Source organism: Schistocerca nitens, chromosome 2, assembly GCF_023898315.1.
Source record: "Schistocerca nitens isolate TAMUIC-IGC-003100 chromosome 2, iqSchNite1.1, whole genome shotgun sequence".
Lineage (NCBI taxonomy): Eukaryota > Metazoa > Arthropoda > Insecta > Orthoptera > Acrididae > Schistocerca > Schistocerca nitens.
This window is the reverse complement of record NC_064615.1, coordinates 812,939,535-812,960,136: the sequence shown is the minus strand read 5'-3', so window position 1 is coordinate 812,960,136 and position 20,602 is coordinate 812,939,535. Positions and strand designations below refer to the sequence as shown.

At 43.3% G+C, this 20,602-nt stretch overlaps 1 protein-coding gene across 1 annotated transcript in view; it reads left to right on the top strand.

Annotated features, from left to right (window-relative positions):
• LOC126234650 (acetylcholinesterase-like) overlaps positions 1-20,602 on the top strand; it is a 109,775-nt gene that overhangs the window by 40,136 nt on the left and 49,037 nt on the right. Inside the window, exon 3 of the mRNA XM_049943381.1 lies at positions 2,118-2,412. Within this exon, the coding sequence (XP_049799338.1) occupies positions 2,118-2,412 (295 nt within the window). The remainder of the gene's footprint in view (positions 1-2,117; positions 2,413-20,602) is intronic.

The following is a 20,602-nucleotide window of genomic DNA, read 5'->3' as shown; positions in this document are numbered from 1 at the left end:
ATGTTAAATCATATCTCACTCGTGTTGTTTCGGTAGAAAGAGTCATTGTCCAAGTTTACGTTTCAGATCTTGTGGAAATATGTTCCGAATCTTCCGAAAGAAATACGGGTAACCAGAAGACTTCCCGCACTTGGCAACAGTACTTTTTGCGCAGTTGAGATGCTCATCCAAAGCTAAACTATTGTTTGGGAAAAGTGAAACACAACGACCGAGAGATGTGATCAAAATGAAATTTATTCCACCTATTAAAGACACGACACTACGCACATGGTTAGCATTACAGATCTGTACATGCCTGGGACTTGGAAATTCAGCACGGAGGAGCACAACCATATGCTGCAGTCTGAGCCCTCGGCGTCGTGGTATGGATTCAAAAAGCGCCTGAAACATGCTGCTGGGTAATACTCTGCCACGCGGTTTGTAGGCGTGTCCACAAACCATCAACGCTGGCTGCTGGGGGACCTGTACGAACAAGTTGCCGACCGACAATATATCAGACATGTTCGCTGGACGGCAGGTCAGGGACTGGGCAGGTCACGGAAGCAGTGGTACCCGTCGTTCTTCAAGAAGGCTTGCAGATTCCTCGCAACTTGCTGCCAGGCGTTGTACTACTGAAATATGGCAAGTCGAACGGCTTGCAGGAGCAGCAGAGTCTCGGTCATCACGGTAGGACAAGTCGCAGCGGGAGTCATCCAAAACCAACACATTTTTGCCACTCAGCACGGCAGTGTCGGCTCTCACGTGCCCATTGTAGTCAGTAGCTTTGGTCGGTTCCAGTCAATGGAAGCTGACGCGATTGCATGCCTGATACCAGTCCAGTCCTCATAATACGGAGTGAAACGTCGACGGAATCATGTCCAGATCCGCTGCAGTGATCCAACGTCGCGCCAACACTGTTAACGAAGCTGTTTTATCCATTAAGGCCAAGCAGACAATATGGACGTCATCTCGCGCTGTTGTGATGGTTCAAATAGCTCTGAGCACTATGGGATTTATCTTCTGAGGTCATCAGTCCACTAGAACTTAGAACTACTTAAACCTAACTAACCTAAGGACATCACACACATCCATGCCCGAGCCGGGATTCGAACCTGCGACGTAGCGGTCGTGCGGTTCCAGACTGTAGAGCCTAGAACCGCTCGGCCACCTTGGCCGGCGCTGTGGTGATATTGTGTCGCCCAGTAGCCAACCGAGCGAGGTGGCGCAGTGGTTAGACACTGGACTCGCATTCGGGAGGACGACGGTTCAATCCCGCGTCCGGCCATCCTGATTTAGGTTTTCCGTGATTTCCCTAAATCGCTCCAGGCGAATGCCGGGATGGTTCCTTTCAAAGGGCACGGCCGACTTCCTTCCCCATCCTTCCCTAATCCGATGAGATCGATGACCTCGCTGTCTGGTCTCCTTCCCCAAAACAACCCAACCCAGTAGCCTGTCGGTGCTGTGTATGGCCTCTGCACAGGCCCCACATACGCCTCTCTGTTGAAACTGGTGCCTTGTACGAGCCTCAGTGTCGTGGAACGACAGACCGGCCTCCAGTCCGAATGCACTCAGCATACCAATATTCCATCCCGTCATGACGGCGAGGCATAGTGGCAGTTGATTCTACGTTTCCACTGCGCACGACGGCTCCGCACCAACGGAGCGCTGCGTAAGACTGACCTGTCCGGTCACACAAGAGGGCGCTGATAGGCCTACGTGCACGCCACCTCTCTGCCTTTTAAGTCAATTCTTATGGTTACACTGTTCTACACGTCCTCTTATTGTGGATTGTTGTAGACCATAGCTTCTGAGTGTTTCTCTTTTTCCACACAGTAGTGTACATTCAGGTTCTACACTGTTTACTGATGTGATATTCGGATATCGTTGATGAAACTAGGAAACAATCATTCACGGAATTCAGAACTAATTAATTTCCGATGGGACAATATTTTTACTTGGCACTTATTCGCATTTAGTTTAATTTGCGCCTATGTGGCCATTGATGACAGATCAAATCGTCATTCATATGGATGAAAATGATATCTTTATGTCTCTTACCCGACCATTATATATCAGACAGTTTATGCAGCACTGAGACTAGGCTTTGCAAATGAGGAACCATATTTTATGTCCTGCAGGCGCCGCAGCCGGCCGCGAGCTGGTCGGGCGTTCGCGACGCCCTAGAGGAGGGGTCGGCCTGCACACAGGTGCCGCTGCCGGATTTCCCAACGGCCAGAGACCCCGGCGACGAGGACTGCCTCGTCCTCAACTTGTACGTGCCCCTCAACACCACTGAGCCGCCCCCAGTGTACGTCTGGATGCCGGGAGGCGGCTACTTTGTTGGCAGTGGCACCATCGCTCAGTATGGGCCAGACCTCCTCATAGAAGAAGGTATCGCTGCGGTCACTGTCAACTACCGCCTCGGAGCTCTAGGTGAGACAACCTTCACTTACGGTGCTTAATCACAATGATCCATAGTTGATAAGAACGTCTTGCGATATAGCACTGCCTGTGTTATTAAGAAGAGTGAAGCAATGTTCCTTGCGGATCTGTCTGTGATTCGTGCTCGGATGGGCGAAGCTGTGAAGGCGACAGTCCGCATAAAACAGGAAATTCGGGGTAGAGTCCTTGTCCGTCATTGTCGTCATTCCAGTATACTGTCGATGGTGGTTGATATTCGTAGCTCGGAATACCTTTCCTGTATTTGTTGATGGCCGTAGTAGTAGCAGTGCCTGGTCCATTGGACATGCATGCATGTCCGAAAGAACATCGCATCGTTCTTCTTAATAACACAGGTACTGATATTTCGTACTTATTCGCTAATACCAGGCCCTCGCTCCCCATTAAATATGTCCTTCCTCGGAATATATGTAACGTACGAGTGCAGGTTCTGATACATAGTTGATAAGCGACGACGACGAATGGGAGTCTGGGTCTAGCCGTGATTGGTGCTCGGATGGCCGGAGCGGTTAAGGCATGCGCTACCGCAAGCGGGAGTTCCGGGTTCGAGACCCGGTCTAGCACAGATTTTCATTGTTGTCATTCCAAAGTACAGCGGAAGGTGGTTAATATTGGCAACTGCGAATACATTTCCTGTGAACGTATTACATTTTTAGTTTGTATACGTGAACAACTCCAAGTATTTAGCATTGTTAACCTGGCTCTTTGTTCAAAAATGTTTGAAATGGCTCTGAGCACTATGGGACTTACCATCTATGGTCATCAGTCCCCTAGAACTACTTAAACCTAACTAACCTAAGGACATCACACAACACCCAGTCATCACGAGGCAGAGAAAATCCCTGACCCCGCCGGGAATCGAACCCGGGAACCCGGGCGCGGGAAGCGAGAACGCTACCGCACGACCACGAGCTGCAGACCTGGCTTTTTGTGTTCATTTTTAAAACCGCTTGTCATATTCTTCTATCAGTTTATTCACCATACTGCTGTAGCTCTCACTACCTTCGGCAATTATCGCCTATTCATCAGCGACTAGCAGAGAGCATAGTTCATTGACCCCCCAGAAATTGCCTTCGGCTTATATTTATTTTTCAGTGTCTTTAATACTTCTACCACATAAATGTTAAACAACAGAGGAAGCAGTGGGCAAGTTTCTGGAACCCCTTCGCTAATTTGGAATTCTCCGATGGAACATTACCCAGTTTCACTGAGCTGTTGGTATAAAGATGTAACTGCACTAATGTAGGGTATTAAGACGCCATTATTCCTCATTCCCAACCTCTACTCACGTAATGCCACTTACTAAGTCTGCGAATGTTAAATGGACTGTTCGCCCTCTTTCAATACATCAAAGATAAATATAACTGACTATATTATAGTGGATGAAACGATCAGCGGGATTTAGATATTGGGGATTTTAGTATTAGATGCTTTTTTTTTAAATATTAAGTATAGCTATACAAGCGAATGAACATATTGTAGAAGATATTAAAAATAACTTTGGACAGGGAAATATCGTTATTCCACAGTTAAACTTAATCTTTTGGAATAATAAAATGGAAATAGATTGCTGGTGACGAAGTGCTGGAATCTCAAGGTTAGACAACATCGTAAATGAAGAAATAGGAAAATTATGGAAGTGGAGAGGAACATAATGGATGATGTACGTCACTCCGGCAAGAACAGTAACACAACTCAGAAATCCAATATTTAGGGATCACGACTTAAAGAATTCTATACAACTTCCATTGAAATAGTATAAGCTTCCTTTAAATATCATGTAAGTATTGTTGGCATCAAATTCCATTATACTTGACGTGCACGCTGGGGCATGTCACACGTATTTTTCAGTGATACAAAACTAAAAACTGCCGTTTTTTGATTTGTGTCACTTTTCTTGCCGGTGTGCGATACGTCAACGAAACTCTGACTTTTGGAATCTCCAATAGGAAATTGGCAGGACCGTAAAGTACAGAGATGGAGAAGCGATAAACGGTAATAGCTACAAATAACTCGCAAAATAAAAAAATAAACTAAGATCCTTACTATTTCCTGCACAAGCGTCTACAGCAAACTACTGTGTGTTGTGTACTGGAGGTAACACAGTAAACCTATAATGGATTTCATCTTTTTTCTCTTCCACTCAGTGATGGTCCATCGGAAAAACAGCTGCGACAATACGTTATTTTTTTCTCTGTTTTCACAATTATGATCGAGACATTCAACCTGTGCTGAATGGTACCTTCTCGCTATTTTTTCTGCAATGTTTTATAATTTAAAACACGTTTCTTATAATAACGTCTCGCTTTACGGTTTGTTGAGAATTTTTGTGAGGCACTAACAAAAAGAGTCCCTGCCTAAATTTGCATCTGTTGTTTAAATGTTCGTAATCCACCTAGGTGGTGTTCGCTAGCTACCGGACAACTCTTACGACTTGACGAGTCGGTATTTTGTAACTGGTTGAAATACACTTCTTTCCGGTTCATACAAGTCTATAAAATAGCTTCCCCACAATCAGAAGTATTTGGTTATTCCAATGATACTTCAGTGGTGATACTTCTACGTATTCGACGTTCTGATTGATTCCAGTGACTGTGCGCCAATCTAGTCTCTTAGTCTGTTAGCGTGCATTGAAGGATCAGCGAACAAGTGATGAACAATAAACTGAAAATGTGATAATAAAAAATCTATATGAAGAAATGATGTAATATCAATAGGAAATTTTCTAGGCTGTAACAATTGTGCTAATAATCACGTAATGCATGGAAAGAAGGAATTTGTGGTGTAGGTGTGATTACAAATGGCTCAAATGGCTCTGAGCACTATGGGACTTAACTTCTGAAGTCATCAGTCCCCTAGAACTTAGAACTACTTAAACCTAACTAACCTATGGACATCACACACATCCACGCCCGAGGCAGGATTCGAACCTGCGACCGTAGCGGCCACGTGGTTCCAGACTGTAGCGCCTAGAACCGTTCGGCCACTACGGCCGGCGGTGTGATTACACAACGGTATTCTCACAGGCGCTGGACTTTTGAATCCGTGGTCTAGGATTAGCATATTTGACTGGTAAAAAAACAGCCACTGCTTAAACAGTGGGGGACTGACCCAAATGGCGAAAGAATCAGCAACGATCAACGGCATGAGGATACAGAAGGCAGTGGAGAGCACTGCATTAAAGACGCATGATATGTATCCACAGAACATATAGCCGGTATTAAGGAGGCATCATGATGGTCTCTCCAATGGAAAAGATTCCGGATTAGCCCCCATTCGAATCTCCAGGAGGGAACAGTCAAGGGAGAGATGACCACGAGAAGAAGTGGGAACAACCAACTAAGGGATAACATGCTATGTTCCGGGATATGAAGTTTGGAAGTAGTAGGAAAGCTAGAAAACCTCAAAAGAGAAATATAAAGGCTTAGTCTAGATACAGTGGAGGTCAGTGAAGTCAAGTGGAAAGATGAAAGGGATCTCTAGTCATCCGAATACAGGGTAAAATCAACATACGCACAAAATGGATACGAATGTAGAGCTGATATTGAGCTTCATCTATATCATACTCCGCAAGCCACCTAATGGAGTGTGGTGGAGGGTACTTCTGGTACCTCTGATTCCTCCTACCCTCTTCCAATCGCAAATTTCACTTTGGGGAGGATGATTGTCAATAAGCCTCTGTATTGTTTCTAATTTCTCGAATTTTGTCGTCGTGGTCATTACGCAGTATGTATATGGGAGGATGCAGTCATCATCTCGGTAACGCTCTCCCGCATATTAAACTATCCCCTGAAGGAACACCCCGCTCTTCGTTGGATCTTCTCTATCTCTTCTATCACTTGTACCTGACAAGGGTCCCATACTGATCAACAAAGCTCAATAATCGGTCGAACAAGTGCCTTATAAGTCACTTCCTTCATGGATGAGTTACTATTCCTCCAATAAATCTGTCTGACACATGCTTTTCCTACTATCTGTTTTACGTGATCATTCCACATCAGAACCGCTCTGGATGGTTACTTCTAGATATATTGTGGTATATACTGGTTCCAGCAGTTTCTCATCAACCGTGTTGTTATGCAGTACTGGCTTTCTTTTCCTATGTATGTGCAACATGTTACCTTTATTTACGTTCAGGGTCAACTACCAGACCAGAGCCCTCATCACTCATCAATCTCCTGCAAGTCAATCTACAAATAGATACTGTCTTACGACGTTGCTACCTTTTTATAGATCTGCGAATAGTCTTAAAGATATCCGAGGCCTTTTACTAGGTCATTTATACTCTTAGAAACAGTACCGGACGTATCACGCTTCCTTGGGGTACTCCGGAAATTACCTTTATATTTGCCGACCTCATTCTGTTAAGAGCGACGCGTTGAGTTCTATCAGCAAGGAAGTCCAGTGGCAAATATGGTCCGATACAGGTTAAGCTCGTATTTTCTTCACTAGACTCCAATGCACGACAGTAACCAGATCAGCAACAGAGTTGTTCTCATCAGATTCGACAGCAAACCAAGGCCGACAACGATAGTTCGGTACACAGGCCGACGAGGCAAGCAGAAAATGAAGAAACAGGGGAATTATTTGAGGAGACTGAAGGTAATAAAGTACGCAAAGGCAGATGAAAATCTAATAATCATGGAGAATTGGAATGTCGTTATAGGGGTAGTAATAGAATGATGGGTTACGGGAGAATATGGGCTAGGCAGGAATGAGAGAAGAGAATGAGTTCTACCACAAATTTCAGATGATAATAGCGACTACCCTGATCAAGAATCACAAAAGGGGGAGCTTTACTTCGAACATACCCGGAGGCAAGGAAATATTCCAGCTGGATTACATCATGGTCAGACATGTATTTTAATGTGTATCCAGAAGCAGATATAGACTCTGATGGATGATAACTGAGTTCTGATGAAGAGTAAACGGAGGATTAACGGAATGGTACTGAAGAGCCAGTGTGAAAGGGAGTGGGATATGGAAGTACTGAGGAACGATGAGACGCATTTGAAGAACGCTAAAGTTGTATATACTGCGATAAGGAATACCACACTAGGCAGTTCAGCTGAAGAGGAGGGGATATTTCTAAAGAGGGCAGTTAAAATGTTCGACAGTTGTACATAGAAACAAGGAAGGTAATTCTGAAAAAAAACTCGGGAAGCGGAAGAAATAGGTTAACTGAACGACGAAGGAAGGAAGAGCAAAAATATTCAGGGAAAGACAGAAATATGACGATAAAATACACCTAGGAAGAAAAATAAATGGGAAGTGCAGGACAGCTCAGGCAAAATGGCTGCACGAACAATGCCAATAAATCGAAAATGAGGTGATCGTCCGTACGAGTGTCTCAGCACACACAAAAGCTAAAACAACACACCGTGAAATTAAAAGCAAGGGTGATAACATTAAGAGTGCAACGGGAATTCCACTGTTAAACGCAGAGGAAAGAGCAGACAGATGGAAAGAATATACTGAAGGCCTCTATGAGGGGGCTGATGACTTGATACAAGGAGAAATTGGAGTCAGTAAGAAAGACACAGGAACCCAGTATTAGAGTCGGAATTTAACAGAGCTCTGGAAGACTTGAGATAAAATAAGGCAAAATGGAAACACAACATCTGAATCGTAGATCACGAAGTAGAACAGGTCAAGGAATTATGCTACGCAGCCAGCAATCTATGATGGACGGAGCAAAAAGGACATCAAAGTCTGACTAGAACAGACAAAGAGGGCATTTCTGACCAAGACAAGACTGTTAATATCGAATACAGGCCTTAATTTGAGAAAGAAATTTCTAACAATGTAGTTTTGGAGCACAGCAATGTGTAGCAGTGAAACATGGACTATGGAAAAACCGGAACAGCGTTTTAGATGCGGTGCTACAGAAGAATTTTGAAAATCAGGTGGGCTGATAGATAAGGAACGAGGACGTTCTCCGCAGATTTTGCGAAGAAGGAAACATGTGGAAAACATTGAAAAGACGAAGGGATAGGATGATAGGATATGTGTTACAGCATCAAAGAGTAACTCTCATGTTACTAGAGGGAACTGTGGAGCGTAAAAGCTGAAGGGAAGACAGAGATTGGAATACATCCAGCAATAATTGAGGACGTACGGTCCAAGCGCTACTCCGAAATGAAAACGCTGGCGCAGGGGAGGGTCGCAAACAGGTCAGAAGACTGATGACCACCTCCACCCCCCTCCCAAAAAAAAAAAGTCTACTCAGGTTGTGCGTGTTTATGGCGGCGGGCTTCTGGTGAAATACAGCTTAAGTGGTAAGTATGGTTTGTTGGAAGGTTGGTATAAATAATTTGGAGCAATAACATGACAAAATGGGTTTTCTCTTCTGTGGTGGGGTAAAACATATGGAGTTTTCCACGTGGAGAGGTTTATTGATGGCGTGGATGGAATAGTCAGTCCCAGTTTTACGAAACTGGATTTTGCCTTACACTTTTAGTCTAGTGTGACGTTACCAATACTTCTCTGGAAGCAGATATTAATGCCTCAACATTGTTTCAGAAGGCGATATGATATCCACCATGAGTAAAGGGCGAGCGGTTCACAATTGTGGGCCATTGTCTGTTACCTGCCCAGGATAGCCAAGAGCATTGACGCGTCGCTTCCAGGGCTCGGACCGGGGACCCTGACTCAGTCTGAATCCACTTAGCGGACTAACGACGAAGGGTGTTGAGCCGGTCAGCCTGTTTGTGGGTTTCACTAGGTAAATACTAGCTGATACCTGTTGTTGTTGTTGTGGTCTTCAGTCCTGAGACTGGTTTGATGCAGCTCTCCATGCTACTCTATCCCGTGCAAGCTTCTTCATCTCCCAGTACCTACTGCAACCTACATCCTTCTGAATCTGTTTAGTGTATTCATCTCTTGGCCTCCCTCTACGATTTTTACCCTCCACGCTGCCCTCCAATACTAAATTGGTGATCCCTTGATGCCTCAGAACATGTCCTACCAACCGGTCCCTTCTTCTTGTCAAGTTGTGCCACAAACTCCTCTTCTCCCCAATTCTATTCAATACCTCCTGATTAGTTATGTGATCTACCCATCTAATCTTCAGTATTCTTCTGTAGCACCACATTTCGAAAGCTTCTATTCTCGTCTTGACCAAACTATTTATCATCCATGTTTCACTCCCATACATGGCTACACTCCATACAAATACTTTCAGAAACGACTTCCTGACACTTAAATCTATACTCGATGTTAACAAATTTCTCTTCTTCAGAAACGCTTTCCTTACCATTGCCAATCTACATTTTATATCCTCTCTACTTCGACCATCATCAGTTGTTTTGCTCGCCAAATAGCAAAACTCTTACTACTTTAAGTGTTTCATTTCCTAATCTAATTCCCTCAGCATCACCCGATTTAATTGGACTACATCCCATTATCCTCGTTTTGCTTTTGTTGATTTTCATCTTATATCCTCCTTTCAAGACACTGTCCATTCCGTTCAACTGCTCTTCCAAGTCCTTTGCTGTCTCTGATAGAATTACAATGTCATCGGCGAACCTCAAAGTTTTTATTTCTTCTCCGTGGATTTTAATACCTACTCCAAATTTTTCTTTTGTTTCCTTTACTGCTTGCTCAATATACAGATTGAATAACATCGGGGAGAGGCTACAACCCTGTCTCACTCCCTTCCCAACCACAGCTTCCCTTTCATGTCCCTCGACTCTTATAACTGCCATTTGGTTTCTGTACAAATTGTAAATAGCCTTTCGCTCCCTGTATTTTACCCCTGCCACCTTTAGAATTTGAAAGAGAGTATTCCAGTCAAAATTGTCAAAAGTTTTCTCTAAGTCTACAAATGCTAGAAACGTAGGTTTGCCTTTCCTTAATCTTTCTTCTAAAATAAGTCGTAAGGTCAGTATTGCCTCACGTGCTCCAGTATTTCTACGGAATCCAAACTGATCTTCCCCGAGGTCGGCTTCTACTAGTTTTTCCATTCGTCTGTAAAGAATTCGTGTTAGTATTTTGCAGCTGTGGCTTATTAAACTGATTGTTCGGTAATTCTCACATCTGTCAACACCTGCTTTCTTTGGGATTGGAATTATTATATTCTTCTTGAAGTCTGAGGGTATGTCGCCTGTTTCATACATCTTGCTCACCAGATGGTAGAGTTTTGTCAGGACTGGCTCTCCCAAGGCCGTCAGTAGTTCCAATGGAATGTTGTCCACTCCGGGGGCCTTGTTTCGACTCAGGTCTTTCAGTGCTCTGTCAAACTCTTCACGCAGTATCTTATCTCCCATTTCGTCTTCATCTACATCCTCTTCCATTTCCATAATATTGTCCTCAAGTACATCACCCTTGTATAAATCCTCTATATACTCCTTCCACCTTTCTGCTTTCCCTTCTTTGCTTAGAACTGGGTTTCCATCTGAGCTCTTGATGTTCATACAAGTGGTTCTCTTATCTCCAAAGGTCTCTTTAATTTTCCTGTAGGCAGTATCTATCTTACCCCTAGTGAGATAAGCCTCTACATCCTTATATTTGTCCTCTAGCCATCCCTGCTTAGCCATTTTGCACTTCCTGTCGATCTCATTTTTGAGACGTTTGTATTCCTTTTTGCCTGCTTCATTTACTGCATTTTTATATTTTCTCCTTTCATCAATTAAATTCAATATTTCTTCTGTTACCCAAGGATTTCTACTAGCCCTCGTCTTTTTACCTACTTGATCCTCTGCTGCCTTCACTACTTCATTCCTCAAAGCTACCCATTCTTCTTCTACTGTATTTCTTTCCCCCATTCCTGTCAATTGTTCCCTTATGCTCTCCCTGAAACTCTGTACAACCTCTGGTTCTTTCAGTTTATCCAGGTCCCATCTCCTTAAATTCCCACCTTTTTGCAGTTTCTTCAGTTTTAATCTACAGGTCATAACCAATAGATTGTGGTCAGAGTCCACATCTGCCCCTGGAAATGTCTTACAATTTAAAACCTGGTTCCTAAATCTCTGTCTTACCATTATATAATCTATCTGATACCTTTTAGTATCTCCAGGGTTCTTCCATGTATACAACCTTCTATCATGATTCTTAAACCAAGTGTTAGCTATGATTAAGTTGTGCTCTGTGCAAAATTCTACCAGGCGACTTCCTCTTTCATTTCTTAGCCCCAATCCATATTCACCTACTACGTTTCCTTCTCTCCCTTTTCCTACACTCGAATTCCAGTCACCCATGACTATTAAATTTTCGTCTCCCTTCACTATCTGAATAATTTCCTTTATTTCATCATACATTTCTTCAATTTCTTCGTCATCTGCAGAGCTAGTTGGCATATAAACTTGTACTACTGTAGTAGGTGTGGGCTTCGTATCTATCTTGGCCACAATAATGCGTTCACTAAGTTGTTTGTAGTTGCTTACCCGCGTTCCTATTTTCCTATTCATTATTAAACCTACTCCTCCATTACCCCTATTTGACTTTGTGTTTATAACCCTGTAGTCACCTGACCAGAAGTCTTGTTCCTTCTGCCACCGAACTTCACTAATTCCCACTATATCTAACTTTAACCTATCCATTTCCCTTTTCAAATTTTCTAACCTACCTGCCCGATTAAGGGACCTGACATTCCACGCTCCGATCCGTAGAACGCCAGTTTTCTTTCTCCTGATAACGACATCCTCTTGAGTAGTCCCCGCCCGGAGATCCGAATGGGGGACTATTTTACCTCCGGAATATTTTACCCAAGAGGACGCCATCATCATTTAATCATACAGTAAAGCTGCATGCCCTCGGGAAAAATTACGGCCGTAGTTTCCCCTTGCTTTCAGCCGTTCGCAGTACCAGCACAGCAAGGCCGTTTTGGTTATTGTTACAAGGCCAGATCAGTCAATTATCCAGACTGTTGCCCTTGCAACTACTGAAAAGGCTGCTGCCCCTCTTCAGGAACCACACGTTTGTCTGGCCTCTCAACAGATACCCCTCCGTTGTGGATGTACCTACGGTACGGCTATCTGTATCGCTGAGGCACGCAAGCCTCCCCACCAACGGCAAGGTCCATGGTTCATGGGGGGCTGATACCTGTGTTCCACTTAAAATACTCGATAAGCAAATACAATGACGGCAAACAAATCGCAACACCAAGAAGGAGTTGTTCAACATAAACGAAAGTTGGTAGACGTCTTTCTATTCAGATCTCGCACTAGTCGCATAAGAGTGATGGTAGTAGCGTCACTATGAGGATGCAAATCGGGTTTGCTTTAAACAAACGTTGTAACGGCCGTGAGCGTTAGTTACCTTTGACATTATCAATACCGTAAAAGTGCTACGATTAGCTGGATCATCCTTATGTGATACTGCAGAATGCGCAGGAGTTGTAGCCACTGTACATGTTCAATCACGAGAATGTACAGTCGCAAAAGTCAGGACTCCACACGGTCTCTTGGCACTACCTAGAGAGAAGACCATCGTTTTAGGTGTATGGCTCTGTCTCAACGTACTGCATCTGCAACAGTTGAGCAGTAGTTGGCACCACAGTGACACAACGAACTGTTACAGATCGGTTACTTCAAGGGCAGTTCTGCGCCAGAAGCCTTATAGCGAGCATTCCACCGACCCCAAAGAACCGCCACTTGCGGCTTCAGTGGTGTCAAGCTAGAGCTCATTTGAGGGAGGGTGGAGGTCGGTTGTGTTTCCTGAAGAAAGCTGGTTCTCTTTCGGTGCCAGTGATGGCCGTGTGTTGGTTAGAAGGAGGCCGACTGAGGGCTTGCAACCAACCTGTCTGGATGCTAAGCACACTAGATCTACACCTTGAGTTATAGCCTGGGGTGCGATTTCGTATGACAGCAGTAGCACTCTTGTGGTACTCCCACGCACACAGACTACAAACTTGTACGTCAGTCTGGTGATTCGGCCTGTCGTGCTGCCAGTCATAAACAGTATTCCAACAGGATAACGCTCGCCGTCATACCGCTGTTGAAGCTAAGCTCTACAGAGTGTCGACATGTTGCCTTGGCCTTCTAGTTCACCACGTATGTCCCCATTCGAGCACATGTAGCTCATCATCGGACAACTCCATTGTCATTCACAAACAGCATTAACCGTCCCTGTATTGACCGACAAAGTGCGACAGGCATGGAAATCCATCCCACAAACTTGCATCCGTCACCTATATAATGCAGTGCATGCACGTTTGCATGCTTTCAATCAGTATTCTGGCCTTACACCATTTATTAATGTAGTAGAATTGCACATTTACAAAGGCTTGTCTCGCGCTTACATTAACCTGTGAATTTGCAATTTTCATCAGTTAAATATGTTACCTAGAATCATGTATTCCTGAAATTTCATTATGCTACATTAATTATTTTTTAGTGCTGCGATTTCTTTCCACCAGAGCATGTAGAAAACTTTCACGCATTTTCACGTAGGATTAGGTCTATGCGCAGACAGATGAGACATGCGGTTTAATTTTGGGGTGTAATAAGAGACTAATGAGAGGTGTTTAGTCTCTTCAGATCGTTAATCAGCAGTAGCAGCAGCCACTGCCTCTAAGTTATTTTTTATAACAGCATAGGTTTGAGATCTGGAAACCGCTGTGCACAATGGCAAATTTGGTCCTTGTATGTGAAGAAGTAATCAACAGTTGCGAGGATTTTGAGAATGCATGTACAAGAAATATCTGAGTAGAATTGTTACAGGTGCACATTGTGTTCCGCTCTGTAATTCAGGATTGGAGTTTAGTTCCCTTCCAACATTCTGAGCTATGATGTCCGCGTCTGTACCCTTGATCACAGCAGAGAGTGTTAGTTGGAAATGTGAGAGGTTTTATCTGTGCAGGATCTAAGGGATCAAAGGGAAACAAGCAAGTGTGGGGACCAGAGGTTATGCTGTTAAGTACAGTAAGTGCAACAGGAGGAAGTTCAGAATTGAACATTTTCGTGATATTGATTGGCGACTCCATGGAGTCCAGTCTTGTTAGCCGAGCGGTCAGGGGTGCTGCAGTCATGGACTGTGCGGCTGGTCCCGGCGGAGGTTCGAGTCCTCCCTCGGGCATCGGTGTGTGTGTTTGGCCTTAGGATACTTAAGATTAAGTAGTGTGTAAGCTTAGGGACTGATGACCTTAGCAGTTAAGCCCCATAAGATTTCACACGCATTTGAACAACACAGTCCTGTTATTGGATTTTGAAGTCAGAAAGATATTTCTTGTTATCTATAAATGTTTAGCTTTTGGGTTAGCGATCTTTGTATCAGGTCGTATGTGATAACATACTTTGTGGAAGTTTTTTTCTTGTGACACAACTAACTTGGTACTGCTTGTTTTACCTGTCGTATGACGTGTGGCTGTGCTAGAAATTTTAGACAAGGTTGCTGAACAACACGGTTGCTTGCTGGAGTAGAATTTTATGCAGCAAGATCCCTTGCCCAAAATGTGGTCCATTTGATGAACTACAGTCATTGGTGAATGATGAGTCTGGAATAGAAGAGATCGATGCCGCTATGGCAGGTGGTTGCTGGTGAGAATGAGACTGGTGAGCTGCAATTCATGCTGCTGTCCACTGGTAAAACATTCTCATTTGTGTGGTTTCGGTATATGATACCGTAATGGCTGCTACAGAAATGAAAGCGGCTGAATTTAGAGGCTTCGAATCATAATCAGCATCAACAATAGCTATTTGACATTACTTTTGGGTAGAGACTTCCCCAATTTTATGGTCTTCAGCTGTACCCACGCATGTTTCTTTAGCGTTTATTTCATGTCATTTATGTACAGATACGTAGTATCTGGAGAAAAGAGAACCACATGTACAAATATCAAGAGCTCAGATGGAAAAACAGTTCTAAGCAAAGAAGGGAAGGCAGAAAGGTAGTTGTATATAGAGGGTCTTTACAGGGGCGCTGTACTTGAGGGTAATATTACTGAAATGGAAAAGGACGTAGATAAAGATGAGATTGGAGATACGATACTGCGTGAAGAATTTGACAGAGCTCTGAAAGACTTAAGTCGAAACAACGCCCCAGGAGTAGACAACATTCCATTAGAACTACTGATAGCCTTGGGAGTGCCAGCCCTGACAAAACTCTACCATCTGGTGAGCAAGATGTATGAAACAGGCGACATACCCTCAGACTTCAAGAAGAATATAATAATTCCAATCCCAAAGAAAGCAGGTGTTGACAGATGTGAGAATTACCGAACAATCAGTTTAATAAGCCACAGCTGCAAAATACTAACACGAATTCTTTACAGACGAATGGAAAAACTAGTAGAAGCCGACCTCGGGGAAGATCAGTTTGGATTCCGTAGAAATACTGGAGCACGTAGGGCAATACTGACCTTACGACTTAACTTAGAAGAAAGATTAAGGAAAGGCAAACCTACGTTTCTAGCATTTGTAGACTTAGAGAAAACTTTTGACAATGTTGACTGGAATACTCTCTTTCAAATTCTGAAGGTGGCAGGGGTAAAATACAGGGAGCGAAAGGCTATTTACAATTTGTACAGAAACCAGATGGCAGTTATAAGAGCCGAGGAGCACGAAATCAAAGCACTGGTTGAGACAGGGCTGTAGCCTATTTTCGATGTTATTCAATCTGTATATTAAGCAAGCAGTAAAGAAAACAAAAGAAAAATTCGGAGTAGGTATTAAAATCCATGTAGAAGAAATAAAAACTTTGAGGTTTACCGACGACATTGTAATTCTGTCAGAGACTGCAAAGGACCTCGAAGAGCGGTTGAACGGAATGGACAGTGTCTTGACAGGAGGATATAAGATGAACATCAACAAAAGCAAAACGAGGATGATGTGATATAGTCGAATTAAATCAAGTGATACTGAGGGAATTAGATTAGGAAATAAGACAAAGTAGCAGATGAGTTTTGCTATTTAGGGAGCAAAGTAACTGACGATGGTCGAAATAGAGAGGTTATAGAATGTAAACTGGCAATAGCAAGGAAAGGGTTTTTGAAGAAGAGAAATTTGTTAACATAGGGTATAGATTCAAGTATCACAAAGTCTTTTCTGAAAGTATTTGCATGGAGTTTAGCGAAACACGGACGATAAAAGTTTAGACAAGAAGAGTATAGAGGTTTTCTAAATATGCTACAGAAGAATGCTGAAGATTAGATGAGTAGATCACGTAATTATTGAGGAGGTACTGAGTAGAATTGGGGAGAAGAGGAATTTGTGGCACAACTTGACTATAAGAACGTATTGGTTGCTAGGACGCATTCTGAGGCATCAAGGGATCATCAGTTTAGTACTGGAGGGAAGCGCGGAGGGTAAAAATAGTAGAGAGAGACTTAGGCCTGAATACACTAAACAGATTCAGAAGGATGCTGTAGTTACACGGGGTGGAGAAGCTTGCACAGGATGAAGTAGCATAGAGAGCTGCATCAAACCACTCTCTGCACTGAAGACCACAACAATAACAATGTAGTATTCTCAGTCTTCTTCTCACTCGTAGCCAAACAAAAAACTTCCTTGTTCCATTTACCTCCTAATCGCATGATTAAATGTCCCGTCCTCCGTCAATTCATTTTCAGTAAATCGTAATTACATCTTCTGCACCAGTCTTACCCTTGATTAATTTGCTCGTTTATTTGGTTGTCTTACCCAACATTCATTCTTTACTAGCCGCCAAGCAACATTTGGTTTTCAAATAGTTTTCGCATTACCAGGCAATGTTCAGTGTCATATACCAAAACTATTACGAATATTGATTATAATAACCGTTTCAGACATATCTGAAGCTTGACAAATAAAGTGAAGCATCCATAAGTCATGGTTGGATGTCAGTGTATCTTCGTACACGTACGAGTTTGTAAATGAGTTACAATTCTATATGGCAGTTGCAACGGCCACCAGTGTGCGTTGATGTTGTTCGTATTCTTACAAGGCCTTGTATCGTGCATTAGGGAGTGAACAGTGTCAGATATTGAGTGATCATTGTGAAAACCACGGAGAAGCCGATTCCTCGAGTGAGACAGTGCTACAAGCACCTGTCAACTTTTGGAAGTGGCCTCATTTCGGTCTCTGTTTCGCCGGCTGGTTGAATTGAGATTCGTGGGGCATTCGGTTGCGACAATGGCCGATGTTGTATTGCGTGGCAATGTGAGGGCAGGCATATTCATCGTCGAGGTTCCGGTCAACCACGCCTGATCACCACAAGGGAGGGTCGCCGTAGTGTCCAGCAGGCACATCGTAGCTCCTTCTCATCTGCGACAGCCATCCGAGATCAAGCAATGCACGCACTGTAATAAACTATTTGCCATCCCACATCATTGGTCGGAAATCAGCAGCCGAAATAGGGAATTGCCGTGTCATGCCGTTAGCTTCACAAAACAAACAACTGCTTTTGGAGTACTAACGTGACCGGCAAGCATGAATTGCTGATGAATGGCGTCGCATTGTATTCAGCTGTAAACTGCGATTCTGTTATACCTAGATGACCATCGTCAGCAAGTATGGCGGCGACGTAGGGAGAGGTCTCACTCTCCCAATATTTTCGAGAGACATAGCGGTTTACTTCTGGCAACATGGTGTGGAGAACAGTGGGGATTGGAGATACGATACTGCGTGAAGAATTTGACGGAGCACTGAAAGACTTAAGTCGAAACAAGGCCCCAGGAGTAGACAACATTCCATTAGAAGCTTGCACAGGATGAAGTAGCATAGGGAGCTGCATCAAACCACTCTCTGGACTGAAGACCACAACAATAACAATGTAGTATTACAGTCTTCTTATCACTCGTAGCCAAATTAGGTCTCGTACAACGGTACGTCGTGGACATCCTCATGCGTCACTGGCCGTGCGACTGTATCGACGTCCTATTTTTCAACAGGACAAGGTTTTTCACAACAAGACAAACAGAAGCATTCGGTTTGGTGCTGTGGTCGGGAATCCTGGAATGATGATTGGCTCCGCATTGTATTCAGCGATAAATTGCGATTCTGCAGTTTCCTGGATGACCATCCATTATGGCAGCGACATGAGTCATCTCTTCTTCTGCGTGATGTTGAGGTATTCTTGTGACCAGAAGTATCCCCAGATTTGTCCTCGATGGAACATTTGTGAGACCATCTCGGGCACCGACTGCGTCCCAGTGCCAGTGTCCAGGTACGTGCGACAGTTTACCTCAGTAAAGGATACAACGGCTTTACGATTTCCTTCCCAACAGAATCAGAGCATTCATTCAGGCCAGAGGATGCGGAAAGTGGAACTGTACTCCCATGTTCTTTTCAGATTTGGCTCGATTTTGTGATCGTCGCAATAACGACATATACCCTGTCAACTTGTGAAGTTTGCTTTCTTTCTCTTCCCCCCTTCTGGGTGATTCGCTCTTTTATGTCAGGCAGTGTAAATGCACTTCATGCCATGTTTAGTTTACTGTTTATTTCTTCAAACCTTCCATCCAATCTCAGTCCTTCACGGTTACAAACACAAAAGTCTGTCAACTGGTTCTGTGACTTCGTTGAGAATATGAACAATTTTCATTTTGATATGTCGATTATACATAATTTTTTCCATAATATATTGTTTTCGAAGCTACTTTTAAACTTACTATGTAAAGTTTTGCCATTAGCTGCTGTTAATCTGCGCTACAGACGAGAAATATAATATCATCAGAGAAAGGAAGGTGTTCTGGTACGTTCCATTAATAATTTTTTTATTACTATTCGTTTCGTTTTAAGGCTGCTAACTACAGTGCTGGTAATAAAGAATGTCCTTGACGGACACATCTTTCAGTTATGAATTTGTGGTTATTCCCAAATAGGAAGAATAATACCACTGCTTGAATCAGTGCCTTGTTTTTCAAAAACGGTTAGCACAACTATGAACGTTTGTTTTGAATTATTGTTCCCATAGCTTCAATTTCTGATTAAACGCCGTCGTCTTCAAACACTTTTCTTTTCGTCCTATCTCGAATTGCTTCATCTTGAGGAGTATGCTATCATTTGAATTATTGTCTTTGTTTATGATTCGTTCAACTACTGCAGCCTACATCGTTCTGAATCTGCTTACTGTATTCATCTCTTTGTCTCCCTCTATGACTTTTACCCCGCACACTTGCCTCCAGTACAAAATTGGTGATCCCTTGATGCCTCAGAATGTGTCCTGTCAACCGATCCCTTCTCCTAGTCAGGATGTGCCACAAATTTCTCTTCTTCCCAATTCTATTCAGTACCTCCTCATTAGTTACATGATCTACACATCTAATCTTGAGCATTATTCTGTAGCACCACGTTTCGACAGCTTCTACTCTCTGCTTGTCCAAACTGTTTATCGTCCATAATTCATTCCATACAAAGCTACACTCCATACAAATACTTTCAGAAAATACTTCCTGACACTTAAATCTATATTGGATGTTAACAAATTTCTCTTCTTCAGAAACGCTTTTCTTGCCATTGCCAGTCTACATTTTCTATCCTCCCTACTTCGACCATCATCAGTTATTTTGCTTCCCAAATCGCAAAACTCATTTACTTCTTTAAGTGTCTCATTTCCTAACCTAATTCCATCAGACAAAGCATAACAGATATCTTAGATTACTCGGATCACCTTCCGTCTCCTCTTCTTTGTGTTTTCCTTCTGACTCGTGCATTCTCATGTCAGTCTAATATAAATATATTTTGTTTTCTTCACACTGACTTCTTCTTTGGTCTCCTAGCGGTGGGTTGAATGGGAAGGCCGAGAAGGTGTAATAAAGGAACCTATTGTATATCTGGTGATAGAAGTAGAATTGGGATGGGCGTGGATCCCTGATGGTGGGAGGTCTTGAAGTTGATGTTGATGATTTGACTTACTATCTTACTATCGTAGATTTTTTGTGTGACATTGTTTGTGTCTAAAATATCTTTATCAAGTTTGTATTTTGTATAAAGCATTCTCGGATTTCTTGTCGTGGCTGTTCGCGGAAGAACTCGACCATTCGCCAGTTACCTCAATCGTCTTTCCTCAGGAGCAACAGACTGTTGCCGGCCGGTGTGGCCGAGCGGTTCTAGGCACTTCAGTCTGGAACCGTGCGACCGCTACGGTCGCAGGTTCGAATCCTGCCTCGGGTATGGATATGTGTGATGTCCTTAGGTTAGTTAGGTTTAAGTGGTTCTAAGTTCTAGGGGACTGATGATCTCAGATGTTAAGTCCAATAGCGCTCAGAGCCATTTTTAAGCCGATTGGTGTGGCCGAGCGGTTCTAG